General features: G+C 50.6%; 2 protein-coding genes across 8 annotated transcripts in view; one reads left to right on the top strand and one right to left on the bottom strand.

Moving 5' to 3' along the window:
* SLC12A5 (solute carrier family 12 member 5) overlaps window positions 1-10,350 on the top strand; it is a 37,411-nt gene extending 27,061 nt beyond the window's left edge. For both annotated transcript variants that reach the window (XM_024559356.3, XM_024559357.3), the window contains exons 17-26: window positions 758-926; window positions 2,580-2,775; window positions 3,721-3,890; window positions 4,289-4,420; window positions 5,309-5,416; window positions 6,474-6,596; window positions 6,689-6,888; window positions 7,215-7,229; window positions 7,471-7,604; window positions 7,792-10,350. In XM_024559356.3, coding sequence (XP_024415124.1) covers window positions 758-926; window positions 2,580-2,775; window positions 3,721-3,890; window positions 4,289-4,420; window positions 5,309-5,416; window positions 6,474-6,596; window positions 6,689-6,888; window positions 7,215-7,229; window positions 7,471-7,604; window positions 7,792-7,883 — 1,339 coding nt within the window. In that variant the 3' untranslated portion in view covers window positions 7,884-10,350. The remainder of the gene's footprint in view (window positions 1-757; window positions 927-2,579; window positions 2,776-3,720; window positions 3,891-4,288; window positions 4,421-5,308; window positions 5,417-6,473; window positions 6,597-6,688; window positions 6,889-7,214; window positions 7,230-7,470; window positions 7,605-7,791) is intronic.
* Window positions 10,351-11,270: 920 nt separating this feature from the next.
* NCOA5 (nuclear receptor coactivator 5) overlaps window positions 11,271-23,014 on the bottom strand; it is a 29,626-nt gene continuing 17,882 nt past the window's right edge. For 2 of the 6 annotated variants that reach the window (XM_024559347.3, XM_071221742.1), the window contains 6 exons: window positions 20,280-20,606; window positions 18,627-18,763; window positions 17,511-17,637; window positions 15,311-15,510; window positions 13,669-14,012; window positions 12,784-13,235 (listed from right to left, as the gene is read on the bottom strand). In XM_024559347.3, coding sequence (XP_024415115.1) covers window positions 13,188-13,235; window positions 13,669-14,012; window positions 15,311-15,510; window positions 17,511-17,637; window positions 18,627-18,763; window positions 20,280-20,606 — 1,183 coding nt within the window. In that variant the 3' untranslated portion in view covers window positions 12,784-13,187. Of the gene's footprint in view, window positions 13,236-13,668; window positions 14,013-15,310; window positions 15,511-17,510; window positions 17,638-18,626; window positions 18,764-20,273; window positions 20,607-23,014 lie in introns of all 6 variants that reach the window. The other 4 variants (XM_071221741.1, XM_024559343.4, XM_024559344.4 and 1 more) reach the window with 4 other exon arrangements.

The raw sequence follows: 23,014 nt of genomic DNA, 5'->3' as shown, positions 1-23,014 counted from the left end.
GAGGACTTTTCTCATTAGGGAAACAAAAAAAAAGTTGCTTGGGGAGAGATAGGGTGAATAGGGAGGGTAGAGCACAGGGGTCATGCTGTTTTTGGTTGAAAACTGATGAACACTCAGCGTGGTGTGGACAGGTATGCTCGTAAATCACCCATCATGAAGTGGGCAAACACGTTGTAGGAGTCTTAAAAAAAAAAAATCACTGAAGCCAAACGCAGCCTCTCACAACAATACCAGCTGGTGCAATGATACAGATGGGTTCCTAGAACACTCACCTGTTGGGGGAAGCCTGGACTACAAGGGGCCCCTCTCCACAAGATATTTCTGGTTTTTGTGGGGTTTCTCCCTTGTATATGGGAGGGTTGTTGGGTACACAGATAGATTTGTGAATGGATAATGGTAGGTTGATGAATGGTAATTAAGTGAATAATGCATGTGCAGGTAAATTAATATGGATATAAGTGGGTGGCTAAAGGATAAAATAGATGGGTGGGTGGTTGAATGGATGGATGGTTGGAGGGATGAGAGAGACAGATGGAGAGACAGATGGGTGGGTAGAGGATTAGACAGGTTGATATTCAAGGAAGTGGATGGATGGATGTTTAGGTGGGTGGATGGGGGGTGGGGGTATAGGTGGATGGGGCTACAGAGGACAGATGGTTAGTGAACTCACTGGTGCATGGTAATAGGCGTATGGGTTTATGGTTGGTGGTGATTGGGTGGGTGGTGGATGGATCATGTGACCTTCCTTCCTCTTCAGGCCACAGCTGCTGGTGCTGGTGCGTGTGGACCAAGACCAGAATGTGGTACACCCCCAGCTGCTCTCATTGACCTCTCAGCTCAAGGCAGGGAAAGGCCTGACCATTGTGGGCTCTGTCCTTGAGGGCACCTTTCTGGACAACCATCCTCAGGCCCAGCGGGCAGAGGAGGTGAGCGGAGGCCCTGGTGGGGAGGGGGGAAAGGCAGGGTACTCAGGAAGACAGTCCTTGCCTCTTTACACTTTCCCTCCTGCCCGTCCTTGGGATCAGTGGGGGCTCGACTTTGCTGTTCTCTTCCTCAGAGGAGGGGTCTAAAGGCTCAGGGAGTGAGTTCCTCAGAATCCAACTCATAGGACCAAAGACCATGAGAGCTAGAAGGGCGCGTTTTATGGGTAAGGACACTGAGGCTAAGAGAAGTGAGGCCCCTTATCCAAAGGCAGAAAACAGACTCAAATTAGAACTGCTCAACTCCTACTCCAGCCTACTTCCTGCCAAAGTTAAACCTCTCCAAGTGTTTTCACATGCATGGATCCTTTCTATCCCCTTGCCAAGTGGAGTCAGCAGGGTGAGTATCCACATTTGGAACAGGAAGAAGCTGGCATGCAGAAGGAAAGCAACCTGCTGAGAGTCACAAAGCTGGCTGGAAGCATAGCAGGATTTGAACCCAGGTCCCTGGCTCCATGCTACTTGCTCTTATCCCCAGCTACTGGTCTATGCCCATGGAGCAGAGTACAGAGCCAGCGTGGGCTGGGGCACTCAGAGGCACTAACAGGTGTCAGGACCTGGTGGGTGGCAGAGGAAGTGGGTTCTGTTTGCGATTCAGGCCTCTCTCCCCTTGGGTTGTGACCAGCTGTGGAGACAGCAAAGGGAGTCTGAGGGAGGGAGGCGAGGTGAGCTGTGGGGGGGGTACCCCTAATGGCTTGCGACAGTTGCTGTTTCTGCTTCACTGGGCCGTTCACACCAATCTGTCAGGGCCCAGAGCTGGAGGCCTCCAGTGGTTAGTTGGATTCAATGTCCAGTGAGTGAGAATATGCCGTGCACCAGGCACCAGGCTGGGCATGGGGGAGACGGAGATGTGTAAGGCTCAATCCCAGCCTCTCCCTATGTCATTCTCCCTATTCCTGAAGGAGGTAGCTGTCACGAGCCCCATTTGACAGATGAGAAAACTGAGGCTCATAAAGGTTAGGTGATTTTTCCCAAGGTCACACAACGGAAGGTGGCAGAGGTAGGAAATGAAGCCTGTCTGTTTGACATCGGGTAATGGGTAAGAGTGTGGGGGATGTGATCAGACCCCTATGATGGCATCCATTAGCTATACGGCCTTAAGCAAGTCTTAATTTCTCTGAACCTCCATTTCCTCATCTGTAAAGTGAGAGTAATAAAACTTTTGTCCCAGAGCAGATTGAATGTACATTTAAAATGCATATCATTATGCTGACTTTTAAAAATTGTTAAACAAATTGGCGGTGCAGAGAAGCCCAGTTTTACTCTGGTCTAGGTGGGGGGTGGTATCTGAAGAAAGTGAATCTGAACTGGGCCAGGCGGTGGGGTGGGGCTGGGGGTGGAGAACTCACCACCGACTGTGTGAGCAATGGCAGGGGGTGGGAGGCAGGGGTTCAGTCACCAAGAGCTCTGATTGATCAACAAGGAATGGGGGCCATGGGTGATGGGGAGCTCGTGCACAACTCTGGCGCCAGAGGCTGATGTGATCAGAGCTGAGCTTCAGGAAGATCGGACTGTGGAGGAAGGGAGGCTGTAAGGGGCCCAGCAGGGCCAGGGAGGCCCGAGGCTGGTCCTTATCTGATGTCCCCTCCTCCACCCCAGTCCATCCGGCGCCTGATGGAGGCAGAGAAAGTGAAAGGCTTCTGCCAGGTGGTGATCTCCTCCAACTTGCGTGATGGCATGTCCCACCTGATTCAGTCTGGGGGCCTCGGGGGTCTGCAACACAACACCGTGCTCGTCGGCTGGCCCCGCAACTGGCGGCAGAAGGAAGACCACCAGACGTGGAGGAACTTCATTGGTAAAGCTGCGTGGGCTGAGGGTGGAGGAGGGCTGGGGCAGTGGTGGGTGGGTGGAAGCCTGTGGGTTCTCCTTCTTTGAGCCCTGGGTAGGTTCCCAGGCATGACCAATGTGGATTTGGCGTTCGCAGGTGACAGTATTCGAAGCCGGCCATGTGCCAGGCACTGTGCTAGGTGCTGGGGACTCAGGTGTGAAGGAGACAGTCTTCACTCCTGCAGGGCCCGCAACCCTGGGCGGAAGACAGTGCGGGGCAGTGGGAAGGGCTACCGCTTTGAAGACAGAGAGGAGAGGCCTGGGTCTAAATCTCACCGCTGGGCCTTCCTAGCTCTGTGACTGTTTACGAGTGACTCACCTTCTCTGAGCTTCAGAGTCCTTGGTACTCTATCCATTGAGCCACGCCAGCCAGGGCAAGAGTCCTTGGTAATAGTAATGTAATAACTAACCATTACAGACTCTCTTCTGGGTGCCAGACAAGTTGAGGCTTCCTCTAAGTCTAATTCTCTCAGCAGTCCTGTGCGGCCCAGGCATTGCTATCTCCGTTTTAGGGGTGTGAAACAGACAGAGATGAAGGAGTTTGCTCCAGGTCATACAGCTGGTAAACCAAGAGGCTGCGCTGTTAACTCCAGGCTATTCTGTCTCTTTTATAGGTAGATCATAGTTACAAGGTGTTTGGCAGTGTTAAAGTAGGCCATGCATGGCAGAGTTCTTAATGATCAGAAAGGGCAGGTAGGCAAACTGAGGTCCAGAGAGGTTGAGAGGCTTTCCCCAATCCAAACAGCAAATAAGTGGTGCGGCCCAGGGAGTTGCTGGTTTTCTGACTACTCAGCACAAAACCCAGTCGGGACGGGGTGGGGCGGGTGCTGGGAGCCCCTGTGGCTGCCACCGGGTGCCGAAGGGGACCAGGGTCACTGTTTTCCCATCTGGCCCTCTCCTCGGCCTCCCCTAGAGCTGGTCCGGGAAACCACGGCCGGTCACCTGGCCCTCCTGGTCACCAAGAACGTGTGCATGTTTCCGGGGAACCCCGAGCGCTTCTCTGAGGGCAGCATTGACGTCTGGTGGATCGTGCACGATGGGGGCATGCTCATGCTGCTGCCCTTCCTGCTGCGGCACCACAAGGTGAGTGGGCGCGGGTGCACGCATGTGCGCGTGCGCGGCTGTGGGCTCTGGCCAGGCCCAGCCTCCTTGTGAGCTCCTGGGAAAGGGATATATGTGATCGCCTCCTTCGTTCTGAGACGTTAGGAACTGACTGTGTCTCCCTTGCAGGTGTCCTTGCATTGTAAAGGAGAGCAATGCTTAACCCAAGCAAGTGATACTTTAATGGGGGACCCTCACCTAAGCAGGGGAGTTTTTGTAGGGAGTGGCCGCTGAGATAGAGGATTCCGGTCTGCATGTATGTGTGGCCAGGTGGGTGGGGAGGGTGAGGGACAGGGTTCTCTCTAGGTTCTGGCCCTGGGTCTCCTCACTGCATCTGGGCCGGACCTCTCTGGGTCCCCTTCACTCCCCCTCGCCCCCAGGTCTGGCGGAAGTGCAAGATGCGTATCTTCACGGTGGCCCAGATGGACGACAATAGCATCCAGATGAAGAAGGACCTGACCACGTTTCTGTACCATTTACGCATCACTGCGGAGGTCGAGGTGGTGGAGATGGTGAGTCCCCAGCCATCACCCCTGAAGTTTCGGCGTCCCACCCACCGGGCCCTCTTTCCTCTTGGCCCCAGCACCAGTTAGTGCAACCCCAACAACCATCAGCTTATAATGCGGATCCCTTCCCCCGACCACTTCTTAGCCTGTCACATATTCACCCAAGAATTCATCCATCCATCCATCCATCCATCCATCCATTGCCCTCTCCTTATAAGAAGAGCCGTGTGTAATAGGGCTCATGATATGTGAGGTATTCTTCTATGTTCTTTACAGATATTGGTTCTCATAGCAACCAATGAGATAGATACAATACTCAGCATTTCCATTTCACAGATTAGGCAGTTGAGGCACAAAAAGGTTAAGTCATTGGCCCAACCATGCTCACTAAGTGGCAGAGCCAGGATTCAAACCCAGGCAGCTGGTTCTAGGATTATACTATACAGCCTCTCATCCATCCATTCCCCTCCTCATTTATTTATCCATCTCCTTATCCTTCTGTCCATTCATTAACCTACCCATATATCTATTAATTTATTCACTCACTCATCCATCCATTCATTCATGTATGTATTCATTCATCCCGTTGTTCCTTTTTTACTTCTTCCCCTTTTCCATTCACCTAGGTAATTAATTAAGCCACTCATTCATTCATTTCACTGGTTCACATGCCTGGCCCTGTGCTGGGCTGAGGACGGAATAAGCTGTGCTGCCTTCAAGGAGCATCATCCTCGCCTCCCACAACTGTCGATTAAACTAGGTCATTGGATAGGGAAATCTGAGGCTGGCGGAAGGGAGGGGGCCTGCCTCCCTTCCCTTTGCCTTGCGCCTGAGCTCACAGCTCATGCTTTCCTCCCTCGACCCCCCACCCCACCCCACCTTGCCTGCCCACAGCATGAGAGCGACATTTCGGCTTACACCTACGAGAAGACTTTGGTGATGGAGCAGCGTTCCCAGATCCTCAAACAGATGCATTTAACCAAGAATGAGCGGGAGCGGGAGGTGAGGTTGGCCTGGCTTGGCTCTCAGAGCCTCAAGCGGCTGCCAGCTCTGCGTCTGCACTGGTTTGGGATGGCCCAGGGCTGGCACACTTCATCTAGAACATTACTCATCACCCTTATTCCTCGCATCCCTGGGCTCCCCAGCAGCGGGGTCACACACACACTGCAGCTTACTTACCGAGGCTTTCAGCTTGGATGCAGAGGGGCATGGGCGACAGACTCTTTCCTGTGTGTGTGACTTCTGGGGTCCGAGGGAGAATAGTGGATCCTAAATATGTATGGGTGATGGACAGGCTGCCAATGTGGGGGACCAGGGATCATGTGACAGACACTCAGAGAGTGGGTAACAGATGGGTATTTAGGGTGTGGGGGATGGCTTCTCAGGGGTAACAATGACAAGCCTCCTATGGGGTACGGGTATAAGATCCCCCAGGTGGGGATAATAAGGAAACAATAGTCCCCTGGAGTTTGGATGAAACTCCTGCCCCAGGGGGTAGGATCCTTGGGGAAATGAATGATGGGACCAAGGGGCTGGGGAGAGGAAAGCTCTCAGAAGTGGGTGACAGGTTGCCTGGGGACTGGGTGGCAGATCCTATAGGTGAGGGTGACACACCATAGTGGATGGGTCTCCTGGTGTGGATAATGCGTTTCTCAGGTAGTGGTCGGAGGATCCTCAGGGGAATGAGTGATGGGTATCCCTTTGAGCTGGGAAGGAGGGACCCACCAAGAATGTGGTCCAGGGGCAATAGTAAAAACTGCATGTGCATGGGACAATCAGAACTGACACTGGGCCACAGTGCTAAGGTGGAGCCCTGCAGGGCCAGGTGTTAACCCTTTGGTTGCTGGGTGGTGGGGAGGTCAGGGGCTCTGGAGAGGGGTTGGAGTGGCCAGGTCGGCGGGGCAATAGCTATGTGATGTGGAAACATGGCAGCATTTTAACATTGGTCCACTGCCTGAAAGTGTGCGTCCAGGCTGAACGTCCACTGTGGTGGTAGCTCTTTGCAGGGCATGGGTGGTAACTCCTGGTACAGCTGGCACCAACCTTTGTCGCTCTCTAGATCCAGAGTATCACAGATGAGTCTCGTGGCTCAATCCGGAGAAAGAATCCAGCCAACACTCGGCTCCGCCTCAACGTCCCAGAAGAGACGGCTGGCGACACTGAGGAGAAGCCAGAAGAGGAGGTGTGCGGCTGGGGTGGTTTGGCCCCAGCCAGGGGGAGCAGAACCTTTGGCCTCTGAAGGAGTCACGTGTTGTCCCTTTGTTCATCCCTCAGGTGCAGCTGATCCATGACCAGAGTGCTCCCAGCTGCCCCAGCAGCTCACCATCCCCTGGGGAGGGACCAGAGGGGGAGGGGGAGGCAGATCCTGAGAAGGTGCATCTCACCTGGACCAAGGACAAGTCTGTGGCAGAGAAGAATAAGGGCCCCAGTCCTGTCTCCTCCGAGGGCATCAAGGACTTCTTCAGCATGAAGCCGTACGGGTCTGGGGGCTAAGGGCTGGGGTCTGGGGAGAACCTTCAGGGTCTTTGCTCCTCATGGCAGAGCAAACGAGCAGCATGGGTCCTGGCAGTTGGCAGACCCAGCCCACACCGTGCCTTGGGCTCCTCACCTGAAGACGTTAGGTCTGATTGCTAAGGGTCAGAACTCCCAGGTGCAGGCAGTGGAGAGGTGCATGCTAGGAGGCTGGGAGAGCAGGACTGGTGTGCAGTCAGGGTGGATGATGGTGGCCCAAGTCCCTAGCCTCTCCTGCATTTTCTGACCACTCTCTTTTCTTCCTCTTCACTTCTGGTGCTTCCTGAAGGGAGTGGGAGAACTTGTAAGTGATTCCGATTGTTTTCTTGTCTTCTCTGGGCTGGCCAGAGTCCCTACGTTCCTCACTTTATCATGAACCCTCAATTCGTGCTCCTGGCCTCTGGGGTCCCTGAATAGCCCAGCTCGGAGAGGTCTGGGTTTGGTGGTCCCTGGCTTGCAAGAACGTCCCAGCGGCCCTGTGTGCCTCGATCCGACTCTCCTCCCTCCCGGGCTCAAGCGCCCTGCTCCCCACCTTCCTCCCGCAGGAACCAGTCCAACGTGCGGCGCATGCACACTGCCGTGCGGCTGAACGAGGTCATCGTGAAGAAATCCCGGGATGCCAAGCTCGTTTTGCTTAACATGCCTGGGCCTCCCCGCAACCGCAACGGTGACGAAAATTGTATCCTGGACTTAGAATTGGGGGAAAGAGGGAGGTGGATGACAGGGAACCTGGGTCCTAGCCCTGAGATGGAAGAGCCGAGCCGGTCCGGCTTCAGTATCAGCACCTCGGACAGGGACGCGGGCCAACGCGACCCAATTCTATCCAGAGGGAAGGGGACGGGTCTTTGTCCTTGACCGGCGCTCAGACATGGAGTTCCTCGAGGTCCTCACCGAGCACCTGGACAGGGTGATGCTGGTACGCGGCGGCGGCCGCGAAGTCATCACCATCTACTCCTGAGAGCCAGGACCTGCCACCAGGGTCCGAGCGCGCCCGGCCCGCGGCCCCGGAGCCCTCGCCGCGCCCCCCGCCGCTGTCACCGTTTACATACAGACCCTGTGCCCGCGCCCCTGGCCCCTTTCCCCGCTGCCTGAAGTCCGGAGGCCACGTCCGTTGGGGTTGACTCGGAGGGGACCGCTCCCTCGTGGAGACGAGAGCCTCGTCGCTCTGTCGGCTGCACTGCCCTTTTTTAAGCCGAGCCTCGCCCCACGGGAGGAGGCGCTGCAATAAAGGCTGGGAGCAGGCGCGGAGAGGAGCCGGGGCTTGGAGGACCCCCGGGTAGCCCGCGTGGCCCCTTCTCCTCTTCCAACGCCCCGCCCCAGCTGGGCCCGCTCCACCGGCGCTGCCCCTGACTCCCGGAGGCCGGGCGAGCGCGGGGTGGGGTGGCGCACTCGGCCTTCTGCGCCGAGCCTCCGGGCGTGGGCCGGCCGAGCCTATACATAGTGTACAGGAGACATCGCGTGTATTTTTAACGTCCCCATATTTCCGTGACTAGAAGCGCAACGGACTTCTCTCGCCACTGTCGAGCTCCCTCGGGGCGCCCGGGGGCGGCGGAGGCCTCGGGAGGCTGGGTGTTCCTGGGCGTCCGGGAGTTAGGGAGCAGAAGTGAGTCAGGCCCAGGCGCGAGTCCTGGTCCTGCGCCCTCGGCACCCCGCCCCGCTCTCGCCTCCTCGCCCCGTCCGTGTGCCCCTGGCTTCCGATCCTTCCCTCTAGTTCTTTTCGGAGAGGAGGTGAGACGAGCGTCCAGCTCTTCGTGGACTCGCCTCCCAGAGGACGTGAGCTTCCACTGCGGCTGCGGGGACACGTGCAGCCTCTCCTTGGCTCTTATGCAAGCTGGGGCCGGACGGGGCGCTGCGCTCCCCGGGAGGGGGGGGTGGGGGAAGCGGGAGCTAGGCCTCGCCCCACCCAGGGAGCCCCGCCCGGTGCCTTCGCTGGGGGAGCAGGCGCCTCTCTTCCGTTGGCTGCTCCCCCTATCCCATGGCTCCTCGCCAAAGACTGCAATCAGGGAGCTGGAGGGCGTCCCCTCCGCGGCGTTTCCTGTCTGGGACAGTGAGGGCGGAGGGGGAGATTTCGGTGTAGGTGCCCTACCCCCCGGGGAGGCCCCTGCGCCGCCCCTGACGTTCCCTTCCCTCTTCCCATCAGGCAGCTCCAGCCTCGGGGACCCAGCCACCCTCTGCGTCCTAGGGCGGGCCCTCGCTGCTTAGCAGCGGCCTCTAGCTGTGTCTCCCAGGCACCTGGGCCTGGGGGAGGGCTGGAGTCGCCATGTGCTTTGTTCTTAGCACCTCTCTGTCCTCCTCCAACTAGGAGCCAAGGCCTTTGGCTCCTCCAGCTCCAGTCCTTGGCGCTTCTGCTCCACCAGTCCGGCCAGAGGCGCCCTCTAATCCCTGGAGAAGGCGCATTGGCTGGGTTCCTTTCCCCCAGGGCACATTACTAAGGGGGAGAGGCACTGCATGCTCCTTCCAGTGCCCTATGGGACTGGGTACATCCCGTACCTCCAGCCCCAGGGCCCTGCCCTTCACACCTAGTTAGGCATCACGCCCACCTCCCAGAGCTGGGACTACTAGGTACTCCTGACCTCACCACCTCCTTTCCTTTGAGCCCAAGGCAGAGAACTAGAGCTGGGTCAAGTGCAGCTGGGGTTAGGTCTGGATGTTTGCCAGTTAGGCAAAGGCCCATCTGAGATTTAATGAGGGGGCTGGACAGATTCTTCCAAGTGGAAATCAGAAAGCTGGAGATGTTAGCCACCAGCCCCCTTGACCCCTTCCTCCTAAAGACCTCTGAGAAACACAGCCCTGTCTGGTCTTCTGGGGACCCAGGCATTCAGGCTGAAGTTGTGGGCTGGGCAGAAAGGGGAGGGGCTGGATCCACACCAACCCGGCAACCAAAGTTGCACTACCTGGGCCCAGACTGCCTGGTTGGCAAGAGCAGTTTCCGTTGATGAAAACAAACATCCCCCAACAAAAACCCGTTTCCTGTGCTACACGTGCAATATCTGTTCTGAATGTTATCACGTCACTCATCAAATTATCTTTATAATCATTGTAGCTAGATGTTTCATGTCCATCCAAGTGACTTTTATTCTGAGTGCAATATTTCAATAGCCTTGTAGTGGTAACTAGTGTTGCTTTTGTTTTAGACGATCTACGTGCAGGGCAATGCAATGAAGTTGAAAACCCTTGTAAATAGAAGAGGTTGCAAACCAAATCAAGAGTATTTATTACTATTATTAGGCCTGCCTTTGATTTTCAGTGTTTCAGTATGCCGCATTCTGCCTCAGTACTGATCTTGTGTTTTTGTGCCAATATAAGGAGGGGGTTGGTTCTTCCCTTTATTGTTGAATGCTCCCATTTAATGCTTTACAGCTTTTACTGTATTCATTTTTTAGACTCCCGTCTGCACAAAATGCAATAAAAATAATTTTATTATACCCTTCATGGCCTGAGATGTGCTGTTTGGACACACGAAGGGGGAAAATTAGTAGGTGGGAAGAGGGTTTCTCAATGTAGCTCGCCAGGAGGACCCTAGATTCCTAGCAGAAAGACTGACCTTTGCCCTGGCTGGTGTGGCTCAGTGGACTGAGTGCCGGCCTGTAAACTGAAAGGCTGCCAGTTCGATCCCTAGTCAGGGCACTCACGGCACGGGCCAGGTGCCTTCCCCTCTCTCTAAAAATAGATAAAATTAAAATAAAAATAAAATTAAAGAAAAAGAAACCCCAACTGTCACTGACAGAAGGATAGGCTGAACCCCCAGGTCTGGTCGTTTGGTTGGGATGCTGACAGTTTTGGGACCCTGCCCTAGAGGGACAAAGGAACCGGCAGCAGGGGACTAGGAGAGAACGGCGCACCAACATCTCCTATGAGGTAGTGAGTGCTGATTAGTCAGATTTTGGTCCCTCATCAAATGGCCTTGTGCCCGTCACTTCACCACACCCACCCCAAGTTTCCTGACGGGGCCGGCTACTATAAACTGCTCCCCAAGGCTCCCACAGCTCCGCCAACTCCCTGCATAATGGGCAGGATGGAGGGAGGCAGCCGAGATGAAGTCCAGACGGGGCAGTGCCTCACTCCCCGGGCCAGTGGCCAGGTAGGGCCTCCTCATGGTCCTGTTTTCCTGCCACAGAGTAAGAGGACAAGCCTGCTGGCACACCAACAGTCTACCACAGACAAGGGGGCTTAACACAGCATTGTAATCAGCCAGCAGGCCTCTGCTCTGAACTGTAACTAAAGCTTCTGACAAGGCGAGCTGGACAGAAAGGAGCTAGGGCTAAAAGAGGTTCTGAGGCCTGAGCATAGGTGGAGGACGAGAGGGGGCAGGCCTCACAGCAGACTGAAAATGCCCCCAAAAGAGGTCCTGCAGATACAGTCACACTCAAAAAAGATGACACAGCTTTTCCTTTTTCATTTTAATTAAAAAGTAATCATCTCATCTTATTAACAACACAGGAGTTCCAAAGAGGGAAAAACACTATAGAACACAAACAGGTCAGAACATAAAATGGTGCCGTCTGGGGACCTTGAGTTTTTGGAACCCGTTTGCTCAGCCACAGACAGGGGCTCAGCTGAAGTTACCGTTCCCCTGCGCCCCTGCCAGGCGCCCCTGGAGACTACAATCCACAGGGCTCCAGTGAGCACCATCCCTAGGGAGAGGGCAGCTCCCTTTGGCTCCCTTTAGAGCAGCAGCCGGAAGTCCTCCCTCTAATAATTTCACTCTGGCTCAGGAGTGATAAACAGCCGCCTGTATCAAGAATATGTCCAGCTACCAAAAGCCTGACATCAAAATGGTCCCTACCTCCTGCTACTCAGAGAACAGAACAAGAGTCCAGATGAAAAAGAGAGATTGATTTTCAAGCCCAAAAGCTCAAAACAATCACTGAAAAAATGGGTGTTCAATACCAGAGTCTAGAGTTGCCTTCTCAGAACTGATTCCATGAAACTACCCCCAGAGAGGGAGAGGCTGACAGATGTGTTAAGGGGGTAAGAGTGGCAGGGGCCCAGATTCACAGTTCACGTTAAATTGCTGGTGACTGGAACTGTTCAGTCCATTGGAGATCCTCCAATGAAACGAAAGCAAAAGAGGAGAAAAATGAGAAAACCCAAAACCGACAACATTGGCTCAGGCAGAAAAGTGTCTGCTTGTGTGGCTGCCATGGACACTTCTAGACTCCAGAGTGGCTGAATTATAAACCCTCAGACCTCTCAGCGTGGGAGGTGGGGCACAATGACACCATGCCTGCCAAGCCCAGTCTGCTGTGCAGCCCTGGCCAGGGGCTGCAGACAGGAGCTGGAGCTCTGGTGGGCCTGTGTGAGGCTGGGAAATGAACAAAGGCAGCGGCTACTGACATGAAAATGCCATTCCAAACACTGGTGCTTGGCTTTTTCCCCTCCTACCCACCCCCCAATTCAGCTGACAGACCAGAGAAACCCATGAAATATAAACTGAGCCCAGACACCCATACTGCCACCCAAGTGACCCCAGAATTATTTATTTTCTACAAAAACCCCAAAACAACAAAAAAAGACACACCCCCAAATGCAGTATAAACTCTGACTCTGGAAGGAATAAGCAACACAGCCTTGGGCAGAAGAGAGAGCAGGTGGTAGAAACACGACACTTGATGTGACCTGGACAGGTGCAGAGAACATCTTCCAAATAACTACTCAGAACGCAAAAGGTGGGAGGCGGCCAGGGACGAGGGAGCTGGGAGTAGTTGAGAGATCGAGCCTCAGTAATGCCTCTGGTAAGATCCCATGGGTGCTGGGGGTCGCCCCACCTGTGCTGTGGTTTGGCTAACCAGGTGGGAGAGAGCAGGGCCACTCTGGATCAGGGTGTCCAGAGCCTTCTGTACACTTGGATTGTCAAAGTTGATACCTGTGGAAGACACAGGCCTCTGGCTAGCCATGTTGCTGGCAGGTGCCAGGCGACTGGAAGGCTGGCCAAAGAGCCCTTGGGAAGGAGCCCCAGGCCTGGGGCCCATGTTCCGAGCAGATCCTGCCTGTCCCAAAATGTTTGGAGGCTGATTGCCAGAGGCCTGTGATCTTTGCTGAGGCTGGCTGTTCGGTGCTGTGGAAAAATTCTGGTTCTGGGTGTTTCCGGCAGCGACTGAGGGAGATGCGGAGCTGCTATTGGCCGCAACCGTGCCACTATTGAAGAGGCTGAGGATTTTGGCCTGAAGCTCTTGTTGGGAGATGGGGGGTGCAGCTGGAGTGGGTGTAGCAGAGGGGAGCACTTGGCCGCTCTGGAGCGGTTGGGAGCTTGGCTGTGTCTTCAGCGAGGCACCCGAGGTCGCCCCGAGTGGTTGGCGGGAAATCGGGCCTGGAAGACAGAAGGAGGAGGTTTCTGGTTGAAAGTACCCTCCGTGGGCAGGAGGATTAGCAGCTCAGGGAAGAACAACAATCACTGATCACATCAATCACACAAATGGTAACACCAATTTCCCAAAGGGGCCAATCCATGGTATGGGCTGTCTCTAAAAACAGCCTAGTTCCCCCAGAGAACTACTTAAAAGTAAAATGGACATCCACCTTGGTTACCAGGGAGCCAGCAATAACTAGTTTACCCATCACCAGATTAACTACAGGGATCAGAATTCCGTACCCAAATCTTAAGTTATCATTATATCAGCATAAAGGCCCATGGGCAAACCCAAGGGATGGGCTCATTTCCCTTACCCACCCCAGAGCGCCCTGGGCCTCCCACCCTCCCAACGGAGCCTGGGAATTAGAGAAATGCAGAGTCAGAACTTCACCTCGGCCCTGCCACGTAGCTCACCAGGCAGAGAGTCGGTGCTGCTCCTCATAAGCCGCTCCTTCCTCTCTCGCAGGTAGTTGATGATCTTGTCAGTTTCTTCGGCAGTGAGGTACCTGTTGTCTGCCAGCAGGTTGATGAGGCTTTGGATGGCTGGAGGATGGCCCCCGCGTACTCCTTCTTCGGGGCCTCCTCGCTCTCTTTCCTGTAGAATTGCTTCATTGGCCATCTTGGCTGCCTGTCTGGCAATCTCCTCACGTTCCTTTTCCCGGCACTCATTCTTGTAGCGCTCATAATTTCTGGCCACCAGCACCATGGCGTCTGCCTGGGGCATGTTGCGGTGCTCTGTAGGACGGATTACATGAGTTATTTCCTCCCATGAGAGACTTTAGTGCCCACCCGCTGAACTCTGCCAAGCTGTTCCTAATCTCAAACCAGCAAGAAAACCATTTCAGTAACAAAAAGCCTTGGGATGGGGGATGGGACTGGGAAGGGAAGGAGACGAGGCTGGAAGACATATGAATGGATTTCTCTGGTGGGGAATAGACATCTTTGTACAGAGCTGGCTCTTTGTGGAATTCCTAGATCACAGACTTGTAGCAAAGGCCAAAGAGACAGTACAGTCTCCCACAGATTCAGAAAGACCGTGTGGGTAGTAACCATGGAAGGCAAACCACAGGGGGTCAAATCTGGTAAAGCCTGGCTCTCTCCACTCTGCTTCTCAGGATAGAGCTGACCTACTGTTTTTGAATCCAGAAGTTCAAAGATCACAGATCAAGACCAAATTGTGACCCTAAATAAATCGCCTCTCCTCATCCTTGGGCAACATGATTTACAGGGTGGTGAGAAGACTTCCTAGAACTTTATATAAGTGAGCTCACACATCTCGAGGACTATTCCTCAGAGAGACAAATGGCCCACTGGAGAGCCTTCGCATTGTATGGGAGCGGGAGTACTGGCCAGGCAGGTAGAGATCCCGAGTGCGGTGGGAAGACGGAAACGCCTGTGCTGTAAGAGCAACAGCCTGTCAACGGCCAAGTCTCAACACTCTAGGTGTCAGGTACTAAAAGCCACTTCCCTCTAGGTCAGGGTTCCCTCCCTGTTCTCAGTTCCTTTGTCTGGTGCACTTACAAACAGTATCCTGACTGCCTGTGGTATTCCCTGCCCCCCGTTAGAAAGTTTGGGGAAGGCAAGGCTTCAATAGCACTTAGCGTGGCACGCACCAGAAGTGTGCTAGAACTTCTCACTGGTGAGAGCCGACGATGCATCTCTTCCCAACTACCCCTGAAGGGACTTCACACTGGTGGCTCGAACTAGGACACAGTGAGAGCATTTGCATCACGGAAACCAGCAAACGCTATAAACCACACTGCACTCATCTCCTCGCTCTGAGCCGGTTGTCAAACATTTGCTAGCATACCACTGTACACACCTAAGGGCTAAATATAACATCTTAAATATGGTACCCAAGTATCAAATAAATGACTATGTAGATCTCCAGCGCACTTATCAAAGGGCCCTGCTATATTTGAGCTGAAGTACATGCGTCATTTGCGCAAAACCTGCTTCTTCTGAGTATGGCATGAAAAAATTTATGGACTAGTGACTACCTCGGAAATTCTGGCCCACTTGGGCCTCCGTACCTTGTGGGGTTCCAAACATGATGTTGACTGTACAGGAGCGGTGAATCTGGTGTTGCTGGGTGATGACAATAGCAAAAGGAGACCCTCCCCTGCTAACATCCTCCAAGGCTTGTGACAGCGAAACCTCTGTGTTGAGGAAGATCAAGTCCACCACCATGCCTAGGTCTCGCACCTTTCGCCCCACAGATTCAGCATAATCCCTGCAGAAACAAACAGGACCGAGGTGAGAGCTCCCAGACCAGCTCCCCACCTGTGTGCTGTGGCACCTTAGCCAGCTGTGTGTGCTCCTTTGGAGAGTTCAGACACTAGCCCACCCAGTGTCTTCCCGTGCCCTCTTCAGGCTCCAAGGATCTAGACCAGTGGTCCCCAACCCTTTTGGCACCAGGGACTGGTTTCATAGAGTACAATTTTTCCCCAGATGGGAGTGGGGGCGGGGAGAGGGCAGACAGGAGGTGGAGCTCAGGCACTCACTCGCCAGCGGCTCACCTCCTGCTGTGCGGTCCCCGTCCTAGGCCTGGGAGTTGGGGACCCCTGATCTAGACCATTCCCTTCTCTTTATTCAGAATGGTCATATATTAAGCTGCTGGTAGCACAGATTTTAGGAGCCAGGTCCTTCTCTTCATACTCTAGCCCAGTGGTCCTTTCTTAATACCACCTCACTGCCTAAGACATATGTCTGTGGGGAGGCTGCACACTGTGGGAAAAGCATGGGCTGTCATGCTAGAAAGATGGTTTGGATCCCAGCCCCAACATTTATTTACTTGCAAAGTTATGAGGCAGATCCCTTTACCTCTTACAAACGCGTTTCTATACCAATAAAACAGGAATAATACGGCCCAGCTCCTATGTCATTTCCTTGACCTCCTCTCCAATCTAAATTAGATCCTTGATATATTTCTTTTCATAGGACTCATCACCAATACATTTGCCCAACTGGGGTGTAAGCTCCGTAAGAGGAAGGGGCTGTGCGTGTTTTCTTACCATTATAGCTCTAGTACCTAGTGTCTGCCACACACACGCACAAAATTGCCGAACCACGATGTGCCACAATCATTGTGAAGACTGGAAATAATTTGTGTTGGGTGCCTAACATGGGGGTAGCACAGACTAGGTGCTCAGAAAATGATAGTTATGATCATGTGTCAAGTAAACAAACCCCCGCACTCCCATTTTCACAGTTAAAGCAGCATCTACCTCTACACAAGGCTGCCTAGAGCCTGTGAACTCTGCCTGCTGCTTGGTGTCCCAACACCTATTTCCCTAGCCTCTGCCTTGAAATCGGCTCTTTAACCCCAAACTGCTAGAAATACATGAAGTTACTACTAATCACCTGGGGAAAGAATACACAACTACTGACTGCCAAGCCTGCAAGCAGCTATATTCCCTTCTCCGCTCGCCTCTTGCAGGAGAACGTAGAACAGGGGTGGAGTACAACAGTGCTGTGAACTTTGGAATGACTAGCATGGTCACCTAGCAGTTCTGCAAGGCCATGGCACTTCACCAAGAAGGCTTGGTACTTGGCTGACAAATGCAGAGACATGCCTCCCAAAGTATTGGGGATTTGGGATTCCCCAAAAGGGAAGGTGGCCATCTACTGCTTTGCCTGACCAGCATACATCCTCGCTTCGATTTTACTTTGGGAAGGCAACCCTCTCTAACTCAGTTCACATCGTTTCACAGGACTAATTCCATATTTTGGCCTAGGGATGGGCATATGACCTCGCTCTGGCCAATCAGGGCATCCCAGCACCTCTGGCCAAAGTGACTATTGTAACAATAGGAAAATGAGCTAGGCTAGTCCAATGGGAAACAGTTCCAGGACTTTAGGTGGAAGCACCAGGAAAGAGAAGCTTTCTTTCCACTACATCTACTAAGCCAAGAAGACATATGTCAAGGGCCAGTGCCACTCTGCCTTTTCCAGTAGAATGCCTGTCTGAGAATGAAGGCAACACAGAGACCAAAAGTTGATAACATATTTCGATGCTGGATGTGGCCATGTGTGAACTTCACAGCCTAGCAAACTAAAATTTCCTTATGGGACATAAACTAGTTTGTAATGGGTTCTCTGCCACTAACAACTGAAAGAACCCTCGTTAGGACAGCTTAGCAATGCCAGAATACACAGATCAAGTTGCCAAGAGGGAGTCTGAATTTCAGTTCTGACCCTTCCCCATAGGAGAAATATCCAAAGCGTTCTTACTTAGTCTGCTTGTTGACCACAATCACAGAACAATCAACAGGCCTCTCGGCATCAAAGCGTCTCTGAATTTCTTCAAAATATTGACGATAAAGCTCTTCTCTACGCCGTTCTTCACGTTTCAAACGCTCTGCAAGACACCACCAGGGAAAACTGAAATATGGATGGTGCATTCTATAAACATAAGTCACATGTCTTACTTTGAACCCTGAACTACACACAGGCAAAGGTCATAACTGTCTCTCTCTGTATTAATCCTATAGACTGTCTCCTAAAGATAACCATTATCTTTAGTATTATTCTTTACTACTATAAATTCAGTGAAATGGAGTAGTTGGATTAAAGGACACGGTCATTCTAATGCTTCATCTGATATACACTGCCACTGTGGACTCTAGAAAGGCTCTTACTAATTTGTTCCTCCCCAGGGGTGAATCACCTAGTGCCATTTCTCCACATCTTAGTCAACATTGGGTTTTCCCATTTTAAAAAATTCCCATCAACTTGATAGGTAAAAAGATGGTATATTTCATTATTATTGTAATTTGCATTTTGGGGACAACTGTGTAAGACCCTTTACTAACAGGTACTTGTAATTTCCTATTTTGGGGGGAAAAATTGGATAGTCAAGTTTTACTACAAATTAAAAACGAGGTTCTTAACTTGACCAGGTATAAAGCAATTTAAAAATCTTTAAAGATATACTGAGAAAACTAGGCTTTTAAAAAACATGTTTGTCTTAATCAAATAAAAAGACGCTGTTAGGTAAAAATTATAAATAAAATAAACAAACAAAGCCCCAAACCCCATGCTGCACAGACAATGCATTTGTTCCATGGGCAAAAAGCAAGCAAATTCTTTAGTGCCAATCTTTTATTTATTTCTTACTGCTGGAATTTCACATTTATTTCTTCTTGTTAGATGACTAAACGAGATGATACTAATTTACATTTAAAAATTTTTCATGAAGAATGCTCTCTACATATCAAGAGGCTATTTGTATTTCTTCTTTTTGTGAATTGCTCAGTTGAGTCACTAGCCCCCTTTCAGTGGGTTAATACTTTCCTCTTTCTTCTGTATTCTACCAGTAACAGGAATAAACCGTTTCTGCTACTTTACCTTTTGCACGAGACTGACTTTCTGGGCCTGGAGGGCCTCGTCCATCAAAGCTATCTCTGTAACGGTCAAAGTAAGAGTCATCCTTTCTCCTGCCATAGTCATCCATTCGCAGGTATCGGTCATAAGAGCTTTCTCTCCTGTAAAGTTAAAGAAATATGCACAAAGTTAAGATTGTCCTATCCTGCAAAAAATCAGATACAGAGATTTCTTCAAGACCCAGTCCCCTGTGAGGTAGTAAGTACAGTAAGGCAAAGGGCTTTGAGATTAGACAAATGAGGTTTGTGTACAGGCATACCTTGAAAATATTGCAGGTTCGGTTCCAGCCCATTGCAATAAAGTATAGCAATACTTAAGTCATAATCTTTTTGCTGGTGGAGGGTCTTGCCTTCAATTTGTGCAGTGCAATAAAACGAGGTATGCCTGTATCTGGGACTCACTGCTTATCAGCTCTGCAGCTGTGAATTAGTTAATCTGCCTTGCAAAATGACTGGCTGTACAGAAAGTTCTCAGCATAATCCCTGGCACAAAGCAAACACAAAATAGCTGGTAGTAATTATGGATGTTAGTTTTGAGGAACCATTCCATGTACCACCTTCTCCCATCCCTTTCCCTGTACTTTTCAAAATTTGTGGTTAAAAAAATATGTATGTGTGTGTCTATGTATGTGTGTGTGTGCACATACACAAGTATACACCCCCTCCAATAGTTTTTCATCATCCTGAACAGCAACTCTGTATGCATTAAGAACTCTTCATGCCCCTCCTTTAACCTCTATCTACTTTGTTTCTATGAACTTGCCTTTTCTAGGTACTTCATAAAAATTGAATTACATTTGTCTTCTGTCTGGCTTATTTCACCTAGCATGATGTTTCCAAGGCCCATCCATGTTGTAGCAGACACCAGCATTACTTTCCTTTTTATGGCTGAATACTGTTCTATTGCACGGATTTATCACATCGTGTGTCCATCGATCGATGGGCTTTGGGTTGTGTCCACCTTTTGGTCATTGTGAACAGTGCTGCTGTGCACTGTCGTGTCCGAGTGTCTGAGTCCCTCTTTCCAATTCTTTCGGGGATACTCAGGACTGGAATTGGTGGGTCACAGTAATTCTACTATATTTATAACGTTTTGAGGAACTGCTAAATTGTTTTCCGTAACGGCCACACTATTTTACATTCTTACCAGCAATGTAAAATAGTGTTCCAATTTCTCCACACCTCACCAAAATTTGCTATTTTGCTTTCCCTTCAAAAAAAAAAATTATTATAACCATCCTAGTAGGGATGAAGTGGTAGCATTGTGGCTCTGATTTGCATTCCCCTGATGACTAAAGATGATGTCAAGCATCTTTTCTCATATTTATCGGCCATTTGTGTATCTTCCCTGTGCTTTCGCACTGCCAAAACAATTTGCACTCCACCTTTTTTCCATTTGCACAATGCTGCCTTTCACAGGCCACGGTGAGAGACCCAGGTTCATTAGGTAAAATATTTACTGAGCAGCATATCTGCCATTTGTAGACACTGGAAATAGAAGGCTGATAAAATCACTGCTCTTCAAGAGCTTTCAGCTAGTTTAGCAGAACACACATAAAAAAGACTGTTACAAAAAACTAACAAATCCCCAAAACAAGCAAAATAGCTGTACCTGTACCTGTACATGGGATCTCGGGAGTCTCTCATATCTCTGTATCTGTCATACATGGGGTCTCGGTGATCTCGAAAATCCCTAGAGTCCCTTAGGTCACGGAAGTCTCTAAGATCCCTCATGTCCCGAGCATCACGCATACTTCTGCTGTCTCGGTGATCCCGAATGTCTCTGCTATCTCTGTGGTCCCGCATATCTCGGGGATCTCGCATGTCTCTGCTATCCCGGGCATCCCGGCCATTTCTGCCATCCCTGGGTTCTCTCCTTGGACTTCCTGGAATTGGGGATCGATCACGTCTTGTATCTCGACTGTCTCCAAAGCCATATGGATCTCTGTGGGAGGTAGTTAAGAAGATGCTAAGACAAAGAAATTGAAGACAGCTAACCCCTCAGCTCTTTATTAGAGGAAGTCCCCACCCTCCAAGCGTTTTTTCGCTAAAACATGGAAACAAAACAGTGACAACGTGACTAAAATTTTAAGGATAACCACCCATCTGGTCAGCAAATAAAAACCAGTAGGTAGTGCAATCTCAAAAGTTTGGGATAAAGAAGAATGGACAACCCCAAACCAAAGGTTTATCAGGCATCAGGGAGCAATTTGGCATTCCTTATGCATGCCAATCTATCATCTTAAACTCAACAGGTTTTCAAGGTGAAAGTGTCTTTCTCCAAGGACCTATTTTCTCCCACCAGACCTGTTTGAAAGAGACTTTAAAAGGGGGGAAAGTTGTGCGGGACAGAGTAAGGGGCAAGACTCATGAAGAAGAAATGGCACAATTCCTACAAAGAAATGATAATCGAAGGAGCGGTCCTTATAGTGCAGAAAACTTCACTTAAAATATCTAGCAGGACAATCGAATTAAGGGAAAGAGAACAGTATGGCACACACAGTACGGTGTAAGAACACTCAGTCTGTCTTCTCAGTGTAGTTACTGAGTAGTGGTGTCTCAACTTGACGTTTATGAAGAAATCTACTTCCTTTTTTTTGCCAAGGTTTTTTGTTTTTTTGAAGTGTTTGAAGTCACAGATGATTGGCCTGCTCTGATTCAATATTCTCCGTGAGACATTCCACTCCACTGGAAACTTAACCTCAACAAATCTAAAATTAAACTTCTTATTCAACCCACTCAGTCCCATTCCTTACATTTTCACTTTGGCCAAAAATCATCTTCCCAGTTACCAAGGTTTAAATTCTTGAAAGTTAACTTTGATTCTTTCCTCCCTGTCTCAACTGGGTCACCTGAATCCTTTTCGTTTTTCCTTTTCACCAGATTTACAAGTTCAACTCTTACCCTTATATTGGCACCCACAAGTTTCCAAAAATCAGAATAAAACAAAAAACCTTCCAAGATTTCAATTCATTCAACACATAAAGACCAGCTTCACCACCCAAATTACCACTTGTTACCAATCACAGGGTAACGATCCCATTCTGGGCATCTCCCCAACAAATCTGTCCCCTTTCCAACTATTACCTCTCCTCCATTTCCTCGACTTCCTCAGTTTTATTTAAGTTGTCCTTACAACTTAACTCACATGACACAGCTATTTCCATATTTTTGTTCACATGGTTTTTCAACCTGGAATATTTTCCTGTACTAATCCAAGTAGTACCCAATCCTCAAAAGCAAGTTCATGCTCCACATCTTCCAAGAAATCTTTGCTGATCTTCTCCTGCTCAACTCTTAGAGCACTCACTACTTGTATTACTCATCTCAATCTGATAGTTACCTTTTTACAACAACGTCTTCTCGTTTGGCCCACATTAAGTATGACCTACTCCATAAAACCTGCCCTGAACTTCCCCAACAAGTATGCTCCTCCTGCAGTCCTATCCATCTCAATAAATGCTACATCCACCTACTCAGTTACTCAAGCAGGAAAACCGTATGCCACCCACTCTTCCAATCACATCTCCAAGTTTCATGCATTCCTTCTCTGAAACTGCTCTCCATCCTGTCCACATTTCTCTATGTCCACTGGTACCAGTGAAGGTCAACCCACAATCCTCTCCCCTTAAAATCACAGCAAAGGCCTTCTAGTTTGCCCACGTCTTCTCTTGCCTCTTTTCTAGTCTTTCTCCAGATTACTCTAGTGATCTTTTAAGTATGAAAGCCCTTCGCTGATTCCTCATAGTATTTAGATTTCGATCCAAAGTCTCTAGGGCTAATAAGATCCTGCAGAGTCTTGGCATGGTCCTCTCACCTTCTCCCAAGTTTACCACTCTCCTGCCATACTGGCAGCCAAGATAATACCCCTTATTCCCTCAATTTGACAGTTTAAAGGTTTATCTTCTGCCCCTAAATCCTGGCCACATCCTCTCACAGCACTTCGTTTTCACTTGTCAGTCTGGCCTACTGAACTGCAAGGGCAAGTGCATCAGTGGCTCTCCACTACAAACCCCACTCTCGCCGGCACGCAGATGGCAACAGGAACATGTTAAATGAACGCTGCTCTGGCACATATTTCTATTACTGCACTCACCACACTGTTCTGTGATTATCTGTTTACATGGCCTCCCTACTAAACAGTAGGAGGCTCTGTATCCTTAGGACACAACGCGAGTTCGGGAAATGTTTAATGAACTGCTCAACTAAACTGTAAGCCTCGCGAGAGCAGGAACTGTGCTTTGCGGACACTTCTGTCAGTGCCACAATCACACACATTAGGCATTCATCACAGTGCCGTCAACTCGGCAGAAAACCTCAATTTCACTTCATCTACAGAGCACGGCAAAAACA

The sequence above is a fragment of the Desmodus rotundus genome, chromosome 6 (genome assembly GCF_022682495.2).
Source record: "Desmodus rotundus isolate HL8 chromosome 6, HLdesRot8A.1, whole genome shotgun sequence".
Taxonomy (NCBI): domain Eukaryota; kingdom Metazoa; phylum Chordata; class Mammalia; order Chiroptera; family Phyllostomidae; genus Desmodus; species Desmodus rotundus.
This window is presented reverse-complemented; position numbering and strand designations above follow the sequence as displayed.